The sequence below is a fragment of the Scyliorhinus canicula genome, chromosome 5, assembly GCF_902713615.1.
Source record: "Scyliorhinus canicula chromosome 5, sScyCan1.1, whole genome shotgun sequence".
NCBI lineage: Eukaryota > Metazoa > Chordata > Chondrichthyes > Carcharhiniformes > Scyliorhinidae > Scyliorhinus > Scyliorhinus canicula.
In genome coordinates, this window is record NC_052150.1 from 33,027,834 (window position 1) to 33,039,937 (window position 12,104).

General features: G+C 47.8%; 1 protein-coding gene across 8 annotated transcripts in view; it reads right to left on the reverse strand.

Annotated features, from left to right (window-relative positions):
• The window catches only part of LOC119965900 (catenin delta-2-like), a 1,408,928-nt gene that overhangs the window by 352,182 nt on the left and 1,044,642 nt on the right, over window positions 1-12,104 (reverse strand). For 6 of the 8 annotated variants that reach the window (XM_038796885.1, XM_038796882.1, XM_038796884.1 and 3 more), the window contains one exon: window positions 5,048-5,351. In XM_038796885.1, the coding sequence (XP_038652813.1) occupies window positions 5,048-5,351 (304 nt within the window). The remainder of the gene's footprint in view (window positions 1-5,047; window positions 5,352-12,104) is intronic. The other 2 variants (XM_038796883.1, XM_038796887.1) reach the window with 1 other exon arrangement.

The following is a 12,104-nucleotide window of genomic DNA, read 5'->3' on the forward strand; positions in this document are numbered from 1 at the left end:
CAAGTTGTCATACGGAAGGGGGAAGTTTTGGGTATTCTAAAAGTCTTTAAGGTGGACAAGTCCCCAGGACCGGATGGGATCTATCCCAGGTTACTGAGGGAAGCAAGGGTCGAAAGAGCTGGGGCCTTAACAGATATCTTTGCAGCATCCTTGAGCACGGGTGAGGTCCCGGAGGACTGGAGAATTGCTAATGTTGTCCCTTTGTTTAAGAAGGGTAACAGGGATAATCCAGGGAATTATAGACCTGTGAGCTTGACGTCAGTGGTAGGCAAACTGTTGGAGAAGATACTGAGGGATAGGATCTATTCAAATCTGGAAGAAAATAGACTTATCAGTGATAGGCAGCATGGTTTTGTGCAGGGAAGGTCATGTCTTACAAACCTAATAGAATTCTTTGAGGAAGTGACAAAGTTAATTGATGAGGGAAGGGCTGTAGATGTCGTATACATGGACTTTAGTAAGGCGTTTGATAAGGTTTCCCATGGCAGATTGATGGAAAAAATGAAGTTGTATGGGGTTCAGGGTGTACTAGCTAGATGGATAAAGAACTGGCTGGGCAACAGGAGACAGAGAGTAGTGGTGGAAGGGAGTGTCTCAAAATGGAGAAAGGTGACTAGTGGTGTTCCACAGGGATCCGTGCTCGGACCACTGATGTTTGTGATCTACATAAATGACCTGGAGGAAGGTATAGCTGGTCTGATTAGCAAGTTTGCAGATGATACTAAGATTGGTGGAGTTGCAGATAGCGAGGAGGACTGTCAGAGAATACAACAAAATATAGATAGATTGGAGAGTTGGGCAGAGAAATGGCAGATGGAGTTCAATCCAGGTAAATGTGAGGTGATGCATTTTGGAAGATCAAATTCAAGAACGGACTATACGGTCAATGGAAGGGTCTTGGGGAAAATTGATGTGCAGAGAGATCTGGGCGTTCAGGTCCATTGTACCCTGAAGGTGGCAACGCAGGTTGATAGAGTGGTCAAGAAGGCATACAGCATGCTTGCCTTCATCAGACGGGGTATTGAGTACAAGAGTTGGCAGGCCATGTTACAGTTGTATAGGACTTTGGTTCAGCCACATTTAGAATACTGCGTGCAGTTCTGGTCGCCACATTACCAGAAGGATGTGGATGCCTTGGAGAGGGTGCAGAGGAGGTTCACCAGGATGTTGCCTGGTTATGGAGGGTGCTAGCTATGAAGAAAGGTTGAGTAGATTAGGATTGTTTTTGCTGGAAAGACGGAGGTTGAGGGGGACCTGATTGAGGTCTACAAAATTATGAGAGGTCTGGACAGGGTGGATAGCAACAAGCTTTTCCCAAGAGTGGGGGTGTCAGTTACAAGGGGTCACGATTTCAAGATGAGAGGGGGAAAGTTTAAGGGAGATGTGCGTGGAAAGTTTTATACGCAGAGGGTGGTGGGTGCCTGGAACGCTTTGCCAGCGGAGGTGGTAGAGGCGGGCACGATAGCATCATTTAAGATTCATCCAGACAGATATATGAACAAGCGGGGAACAGAGGGAAGTAGATCCTTGGAAAATAGGCGACAAGTTTAGATAAAGGATCTGGATCGGCGCAGGCTGGGAGGGCCGAAGGGCCTGTTCCTGTGCTGTAATTTTCTTTGTTCTTTCTTTGTTCTTTGTTCAGTCCTGCCGTGGGACAACACATTCCCAGAGATGATGATGGAAGAATGGCTAAAAGGTATGATTCTGTGAGTTTGACTATGTCACTTGACTGGTCTGTGGGACAGCTCTCCTAAATTTTAGCAGAAGTCTCCATATGGTAACGAGGAGAGATTTTTAGGGTGAACTGTTTCATTTTCCAGTGCCTAAACTTATGCGGGATGGTCTATTATTATTTTTAGTACAGACAATGCAGATATTTGATACAACTGAGTGGCTTGCTGGGCCATTTTAGAGGGGAGATATGGATCAGAGGTCACATCTAGGCCAGATCAGGTAAGGGCAGCACATTTCCTTCCCTAAAGTCTGTTCAGGAATGTGGCCCCAACAACACGCAAAAGTTTCAATACCATCCAGGACAAAGCAGCCAGTTTGATCAGCACCCCGGCAGCTGCCTTAAACATTCACTCCCTCCATCACTTAAGTCGGGTGGCAACAGTGTGCACCATCTACAAGATGCACTGTAGCAACTCTCCAAGGCTCATTCAATAGCATCTTCTGAACTTGTGTCCTCCACCATCTCGAACAAGTTCCCCACCAAGTCACATGCCATCATGATTTGGAAATGTGTCACTGATCTTTCACTGTTGTTGGGTCAAAATCCTGAAACTCAATACCTAACACCACCCTGGGAGTATCCTTCACTACACAGAGATACACCAATTAAAGATGTTGGGTCACCAATTGGGATTGTGAATAAGTGCTGACCTTGCCAACTGCAAGCAGACCTCTGGGACCGTAAATAAAAATTTAGGGCTGCCTAGGTCGGACGCACTCCTGGAAGTTTTGTTACATGACCACCTGCCTTCAACCACATCACCCAGTGAAACGGCCTTTTTTCCAACCTCTGGCACAGTTATAAATAAGAATCAAAAGAATTCAATAAGATCAACTTTTTCCTCCTGCATTTGCAGCAATGTCAAAGAGGTTAATGTTTAATTCCTGAACACTCTGGGCCAATCTTGGAGGGCAGGTAACCTGAGGAAGGGCTGTGCCTATTGTGCACACTATAGCTTGACACAGTGAACTCCCATTAAGAAATTACTGCTGAACTGCCACACAGTCCCTTATCTCAAACTCTTCCCACACCGAAGGAACAGTTGCTGAATTTTAATGTCAAATTAAAGGAAATTTAAATTTTACGTGAGAGGTTTTGGGATTCAAAAAAATTGGAGATAGGAAAGTGGAAGAGCTCGGTCCAATCAAGCAATGGTATAGAATATCAACGAAAGTGGCTAGAGGGATTTATTTGGAAGCTCTTAAAATATTCAAGTGTAATATTCAAGCAGGTACAAAATGATGCAGCATTTCACACAATGTATTGCTGTCTTCATTTGATTTTGTTTTTCCTGATAGCTTTGAACTCCTGCATTGCACAGAGGATAGAAAATGTGAAAACAAAGTTGTCAAAGTTGACCTGACAGGATTTCTTAGCCCCCACCCCACCTCTCCTCCCCACCCGTCCACCCCGCCCCCACTGAAAATAAAATCATCTTCACAAAAACAGGACTTCATATCACGTACAAAGCGAAGTAAACAGTGATGACATGAAGCCTGGTTTCAAAACTGCTGATACATTTTTTAAATGCACCAACCAAGCAGGGGTTGGGGGGTGGTGGGGGGGGGGGGGGGGGGGGGGGGGGGAAGAGATGCAAATCCTGTTCAAGAATTAAAGCTTCAGTTTCCCACCCTCTATGAGATTCCTTGCAAGGTTTCAGAATTTTCCCACCCGCCCCCACCCGGTCAAACACACCGCAGGGGGGCGGCGACAACCACTTTAGTGACTTTAATAATTTATCAGCAGACTATAACCTTGAAACAAACTGAACCAAAAGGGGCTCTTCTTAATAAATCCAGACAGTATGTCGCTGCAATCATGTTTGTCCCTTTGAAAGTAATAAGCAACTTGAAGCAAAACCCAAGGAGCTCGGACATTGTGTGCATGGAGACGGAAACTTTACAGGCATAAGAGAACAGTTCGGAACTTTCCTGAATAACATGCATGTACAGTCGATGCATGTATAATCCAACGCCCTTTCACAGGCATCTGACCTGAGGGAAAATGACAGCACTGAGTTCTGAGCCGAACCCAAGAGACAAGAAAAATGTTTTGAACTGAAAACATTTGGCCTCTATATGAAAGCTCCAAAAATGTCATTACATTATTAGCACAGTAATACCAATGCACTAAATTAGTTTGACTACAAACACAATCACCTTGTACTGATAAAACCCAAACTCAGTTCAGCAACCAAACAGCTTCATCCCTTAATATTCCCCTGAACAAAGGCAGCAATCCCTTGGCAACAGAGAAAGGTTATTCTTTTTTCAGGGGCTGCTTCAGAGATTGCCCAATAGCAGTGTCGCAGCATGGCACCCATTTTTGAATGCGGTTATGCAATGGAATAACTTGCAACAGCTTCCATGCGTATACTCAATGGAATTTCCAGTGTGCATTTTAGCAACCGGGGGTTCAACAAGAGCAGCAAACCTGATTTTAGAGCAGTTTATCAAATGATAACTGAGTGGCTTTGAAGGTGGTCTTGGGGAAATCCATGGTCTGGATCCTCTTGATTCTGGCGGTCCAAGGAGGACAACTCACTGAGAATAGCATGTTGAGCAAAATAGTACATTGGTGTCCGAGGTGCTCTTTGGGTTTGGGTGAAGGAAGGAGAAAAGGTCCTCCTTCAAATCTGGCAATTATTGACAAATACCTGCACTTCACAAGTGCACCCCCTAGGAGCATACTGAAGAATGGCTGCTAGAAGAAACTATCATATGGGGTGGTGAGCTTACAAGAGAATTGAAAAAGAAGAAAAGGAAAGATTTTGAAACAGAGGAGGGAAGGGATGTTACATACATTCATTCATTCACGGGATGTGAGAGCTTTTGGCAATGTCAGCATTTACTGTCCAGCCATAATTGCCCTTGAGAAGGTGGTGAGCCAGCCACCTTCTTGTCCAGGTGCAGTCTGTGTGGTGCAGGTACATCCACAGTCCGGGAGGGAGTACCAGGACTTTGACGCAAAGAAGATAAAGAAGCAGCGACATAGCTCCAAGACAGGATGATGCTCGACTTGGAGGGGAACTTGCAGTTGGCAGTGTTCCCATCCGCTGCCCTTGTTGTTCTGGGTGGTCAAGGTTGCAGGCTTGGAAGGTGATGTCAAAAAAGCCTTGGTGAGTTGCTGTAGTGCATCTTATAAATGGTGCATCCTGCTGTTTCTGTGTGCTGGTGGTGGAGGATTGAATGGTACCCCATCCACCACCTTCAACAATCTGTGAACCTTTCTCTGTCGCACTAAAGTTGGTTGCCTTCTTAACAGCATTCATCTCCTGGGAAATGAAACAACACGAAAGAAGCTGGCACTCACCTGGGATCCTTCTGAATGCTGTCGATGGAAGGTGACCGTGCCAAGGTGCCCTCAGGTGGGATGGCTGGTCCAGACTTGCTGTACGGCGATTCCACCGAGGGACAGTATTGCAGCGTCCGGTAAGGGTCCCCATAATTGGCTGCTGGGCCGGTGGCGTAGCTGGGCCTCTGGTAGGTCGCTGTGTTCTGGCTGCCCGTGCGCTGCAAGGGTACGGAGTCAACAGCAGGGGAGGACGGGGCTACAGTGGGAAAGTAGGGACAAAGCAAGAAACTGAGGACCTGCTCACAGAAATGGTTCACCAGGTCTAGGCAAAAGGAACACCACATATATGTACAGGGGGGGTTTGAGGGGGGACACAAAATTAACGTCAGAATCCTGTTAAGCATTCCACAGTCAGAAAATAAAACAAAAAACACATTTCGTGCCCACAAAAAACTTTAAAAGGATTTTAATCATTCTTAATTATGGTGGGTCCTTGCCGCCCTGACAACCCATTGTGTTTTTTAATGAGGTAACGTTATAAAGGAATATTGATCAAAGGTGAGCACATCAACTTGGGCACAGACCAGCCGTGGTCTAAAGAACCTCCATTTCTAAGGTGTATTTTCACAACCGCTGTACATCCCAGAGCCCTTTATAATCAACTATTTACTTCTGCCTTGCCAGTTGTGGCTCAGTTGATGGCTCTCTCATGCCTGAGTCAGATGGCTGTGAGCCCAAGTGCTACTCCAGCACCTTACATGCAAAATCTAGGCTGTCCCTCCAGTGCGGAACTGAGGGAATGCTGTGAAGGGGGGGTCCAGCGGTGAGACCTCTTAAAACTGAATAGCTAAGATGCCACGAGAGTATTTTACATAAGTTAGTTTATTAAGGATTGAGATTAATTATAGGAAGTGTACTGAGTAAGCATTATTAACCATTAAACATGTATTTTTAAGACATAGCAGTAATAAGTAATCAAACTCCTGCTACAAGCAGTGGCCACAGTGCATGATGGGATTTGGGTTAGCTAACTTGACCATGTTTTTGAGACACAGGAGATGTGTGATCAACAAATTACCAGTAAACACACATTTTTATCAGTGGCCCTCGATATCCTCTGGAAGCGAAAAAGAAGTCACTTTTGATATCCTGGCTTTCTGAAACAATCCATGGAGTAAAGAAGATGCCAGTTCTGCCATCCTGTTCCTCATGAACAGGATGCTGAGATGGGGGGGGGAAAAACACTTAGGATGCTAAGACTTACGTCAGTCCTTTTGGTAAACACTACTGACAGGATGACATTCAATCATTTAAAAACTTTTTTTAAAATAAACTTAGTGTACCCAATTAATTTTTTTCCAATTAAGGGGCAATTTAGCTTGACCAATCGACCTAGCCTGCACAACTTTGGGTTGTGGGGGTGAAACCCATGCAAACATGGGGAGAATGTGCAAACTCCACACGGACAGTGACCCAGAGCCGGGATCGAACCTGGGACCTCGGCGCCGTGAAGCAGCAGGGCTAACTCACTGCGCCACTGTGCTGCCTTCTATGACGTTCAATCATGAGTTGATCGCAATTTTGTTGGATAAAGTTTAAATATGACAGCTTCAGGGATTGGATTGCGTCCAACTGGGATGGGCTATTGATGTTTGGGAATTGTATAGGTGATGTGTTTTTATCAATGTTCAGTAGATAGATTTTGGCACTATCCAGATCTGGGCCGCGATTCTCCCCTAACCGGCGGGGCTGGGGATCCTGGCGTGTTTGGAGTGGCGTGAACCTCTCCGGCGTCGGGCCGCCCCAAAGGTGCGGGTAGGGGCCAAGCCCTCACATTGAAGGGTTAGGCCCGCGCCGGAGTGGTTGGCGCTCCGTCGGCTGGCGTGAACAGCCTTTGGCGCCACGCCAGCCGGGGCCGAAAGGACTTCGCCAGCTGGCGTAAGTCCGCACATGCGCCGGAGCGTCAGCGGCTGCTGATGTCATCCCGGCGCATGCGCAGGGGAGGGGGTCTCTTCCGCCTCCGCCATGGTGAAGACCATGGCGAAGGCGGAAGAAAAAGAGTGCCCCCACGGCACAGGCACGTCCGCCAATCGAGATGTCAAATGGAGTCTCTCAGGTGATTATCATGGCACTATTTTGAAGATTAGCTGGGCAATTCTTCCTGGTGTGCTGGTCATACTTAAAGCCTCAGTCAAGACCTAAAAAAATATTATCAGACGTTGGCATATTGCTGTCGTGGGTCTCGCAATTCCTGTACAACTCGAACTTGACTGAATACTTCATTGGCTGTGAAGCACTTGGGGACATCTTGAGGTATTTTTCTACTGGTGATTTATATACTAATATATTAAATTTGCACACTGACAGCTGTTGTCTTTGGTCTTGACATCAAAACCTGCCACCTATCAGAAAAAGCCTAAACAAGCAAAGCTACACTGAAGGAGTAAACACATTTTAAACAAATCTGAGCAGCTGCTTCGAAAGGTATTTGCAGTAAAATGTCCAGGCAGTCTAAGGATAGAACTAAATTAAATGAAGGGGATGCATGTGGAAATCCCGAAGCTTCAAATAGTCTTCATTAACCTGCTTTGGCCCTGTACGTTTTGGGCTAAAATTGAAGTTGTGAACCTGACGTTTATAAACCAATTTTTTACAGATTATTTTGATCAGTGGGAGAAAGCCTAATGGGGTTAGGACATCATAATAGACTTTGTTTGGCAACTAATGATTGGTTCTTATTCATGTATTGCAGACACTTGACGTTTAATAATGTTGAAATCATGGATTAAGAGGAATGGGAAGGGGAACATTGGTCCAGGTTCTCATATGCATACCTCGAACATGAGCCAATGGTAGCAACTGCTGTCACTATGCAGTAGTGCCTGTTGAAGGTACATTTGGATATTGGGTCAGGTAATTTCCAGCAGAGAATTGAACTGCAGTGGTTATGGTACAAATCCCAAAGTGTGTGAGCTCAAAACCTGTCTAGGCAGTCATCAGAAAAAGCTAACAATGAAACAGTTGAAAGTTTAGCTTACTTCTCATGGAAGGGAACTTTAAAAAAATATTTTTATTCAACAAATTTTCCCCACTTTCACCGTACAAAAAAAAGAACAACCCAACAATATAAACCAATCCCACTCAAACCCAGGAACTACCCCCAACCCCCACCCCAACACCCCTCTCCTCAACAATTCCCGTAAGTGCATGATGAACACACCCTAACAATTGTAGAACCCCTCCTTCACCACCCCCCCCTCAACTTGAACTTCACCTTCTCCAGGGTCAAAAACTCCAGCAGGTCCCCCCACCAATCTGAGGCACTGGGTGGAGAAGCTGACCTCCACCCCAACAAGACCCACCTGCGAGCGATCAGTGAGACGAAGGCAAAAACATCCGCTCCCGCCCAAAACTCAAGCCAGTCTGACAACCCAAATATGGCTTCTAGGGACAGGGCTCCACATTCACATGCAAGACCGTCGAGATTGTACTGAACACCATCCTCCAAAGCCTTTCCAGCTTCGGGCAGGACCAAAACATATGAACATGGGCAGCACGGTGGTGCAGTGGTTAGCGTTGCTGCCTCATGGCTCCGAGGTCCCAGGTTCGTTCCCGGCTCTGGGTCACTATCCGTGTGGAGTTTGCACACTCTCCCCGTGTTTGCGTGGGTTTCGCCCCCACAACCCAAAAGATGTGCAGGGTAGGTGCATTGGGCACGCTAAATTGTCCCTTAGTTGGAAAGAATGAATTGAGTACTCTAAATTTATTTTAAAAAACAACGTATGAACATAGTTCGCAAGACCCCTCCCACATCGTTCACAGACATCCACCACCCCTCGAACAGCCGCCTCATCATTGATTTTGTGAGGTGCATCCTGTCTACTACCTTCAGCTGTATCAGCCCCAACCTCGTACACAAAGTCATAGTATTCACCCTCCGCAGCACCACACACCACAGTCCCTCTTTCACTTTTGCCAATATCTTCACATCTACACTGTACAATCCATACCCCACCGGATCCTTAACCTTCTTTGGCAGCAACAAAATAGGAGCCTGCCCCAAAATAGGAGTTTGTGGCAAGACATCCTTACCTATTGCATCCTCAAACACTCCCATCATCAACAGTGCCAGCGTGTCCTTAAATTTCTTATAAAAATCAACCGGGAACCCATCGGGCACTGGCACCTTCCTTGCCTACATCCTCCCAATTGCCTCCTTCACCTCCTGCTCCCTCACCGGCCCCTCCATCCCTGCCCTAGCCTCCTCTCCCAGCCTTAGATATGCCAACCAGTCCAGGAACCCCCTCATTCCTCGTTTCTCCACAGGTGGCTCTGACCTATATAGATCCCTATAAAACTCCTTGAATAATTTATTGAACTGCTCCGGGGTCACCACCAGCTTCCTCATCCTATACCGTACCCAAACTATCTCCCTTGCCGCCATCTCCCTCCGGAGCTGGTCAGCCAGCATACATCCTGCCTTCTCCCCAGACTCAAAGACAGCCCCCCTCACCCTTCTCAACTGGCGCACCATTTTCCCTGTGGACAATTGGTCGAATATTGCCTGCAACTCCTTCCTCTTGGCCAAGAGACCCGGGTCCGGGCCCCTGCATATCTCCATCCACATCCAGAATCTCCTCTATCAGTTTTTGATAGAACATAGAACAGTACAGCACAGAACAGGCCCTTCGGCCCTCGATGTTGTGCCGAGCAATGATCACCCTACTCAAACCCACGTATCCACCCTATGCCCGTAACCCAACAACCCCACCCCCCTTAACCTTACTTTTTAGGACGCTACGGGCAATTTAGCAAGGCCAATCTACCTAACCCGCACATCTTTGGACTGTGGGAGGAAACCGGAGCACCCGGAGGAAACCCACGCACACACGGGGAGGACGTGTAGACTCCGCACAGACAGTGACCCAGCCGGGAACTGAACCTGGGACCCTGGAGCTGTGAAGCATTTATGCTAACCACCATGCTACCGTGCTGCCCATGATGCTACCGTGATGTTCCTCTCTCTCCTCCTTGTCTACCTTAGCTTGAACGAAATCACCTCCCCCCTCACTACTGCTTTCAGAGCTTCCCAAGCCACCATCTGCGAGACCACTCCCATGAAATTAAACCCCACATATTCCTCAATCACCTTACCAATCTTATCACAAAAGCTCCTGCCCATTAATAATCCCACGCCCATTCTCCACCCCGGTCTCTGGGTCATCCCCAACTCCAAAACCACATGCAACCAATGGGGAGATGATCCGAAATCACAATTGTTGAGTACTCTGACCTCCTAACCCCAGCCAATAGGGCCTTCCGCACCATGAAAAAGTCGATCCTCGCGTACACCTTGTGTACTGGGGAGAAAAATGAATACTCCCTTTTCCTCGAGTGTAGGGACCTCCACGAATCCACTCCTCCCTTCTCCCTCATGAGCCCAGCCCTCCCCCTCCCCCCTCCTCTCCCCCCTCCTCCTCCCCATGACCCAGTCCCTGAAAACAAAAACAAACAAAACCAATGCAATACTGCATCCCAGAAAACTGCCATAACCCCAAAGCCCAATATAATTGGATCCCACTATAAACACAGGTAAACCACCCTCCCCGTTCAACCATCCCAAAACCCCAGCTATTCCCCCACAAATACATAACAAGAAACAACCAAAAAGAGAGATAAAGGTTAAGTACAGTCTCCATCCCCTCAGTCCAAGTCCCAATCTCAGTCCCATCTCTCATTTCAGTCCCAGTCATTCGGTCTTCACAAACCCCTCCGCCGCTTCCACCGTCTCAAGTAGAAGCTTCTCGAATTGTCCCTCACCCTCAGCTTTGCCGAGTAGACCACGCCAAACCTTCACCTGTCCAAAGGCGGCCTGCCTTCTCACCAGTTCTAGCTGCCCTAGAAAGTGAGTCTGCCGTCATGTCTTGGTACATTCGAATACCAACACCTTCCCACTTCACCTCACGCCTCTGCTTTGCCCAACTCAGGACTGTCTCCTTAATCTGAAATTTATGAAAGCAAACTGCCCTTGGTGGCTCTTTTGCTTTCGGCTTGGGCCTGAGCGACCGATGTGCCCTGTCCAACTCATATCGGGAGAGTCCTTCCCCCTCCTCCAACAGTCCTGCCAACATCTTCGCGAAGAACTCGGTCGGCCCCGGGACCTCCACCCCCTCAGGCAGACCCACAATCTGTACGTTTTGCCACCTCAGCCTGTTCTCCAGCACTTCCACCTTGGCTGTGAGCCCTTTGTTAGCCTCCGCCACACTCCTCACCCATCGAGGTGAACTGGTCACTGTGCTGCAACAGAGCCTCCTCCACCCCCTTCAACTTCTCTACTTGCTCCTGTACCTCGGCCGATGTCTTGGACACTGCTGCTTTTACTGGGGCAATCGCCTCCTCCAACCACTCATCCATCATAGCCATCATCTCCTTCCGCAGCACCTCCATTTGCTTAGTGAACTGCCTCTCGAATTCTCCGGCCACCATCTCAGTCAGTTTCCACTGTGAGGGGGGGGGGGGGCGGCCCCACCCAGTGATCCAACCTCTGCCATCTTTCCTCCTGCCGTGCTCACCCGTTCACTTGACGGCGGACCTTCGCTCGCCCCCTTCTTTCCAGTGGTTTTCTTCTGGGTCTTCGACATCCCCACCTTCCTTATGCCTTCCTGCACCAGCTTGTTCAAAAACTACCCATGAAACCGGGCATTAAAATCTAAAATCCAGAGCCTCAAGCAGGAACCACCCAACATGCGACCTCCACCTACATGCTGTCGCCGGATGTCCTTTCATGGAAGCAAACTTGATGGTCCCAAAGGGTCTGGGTGACTTTTGGCACTCATCCCACATTATGCACTTCACTCCGAACTGTCCGTTTTGGCCACTCAGCTCTATAGTTGTCTTTGCTTGGCAACTGAGGATAGACAGGAAACACACAAAACCCATATTCTGATAATAAGGTGAGGTTTGGCTGCGATCTTGCTCCCCAAGGTCTAATACACAACTCGATTAGCACTCCCTTTCTAGGGCAGCTGGAACTCACGGTGTCATAGCCAAGGGGCTGTTTAGCTCACAGGGCTAA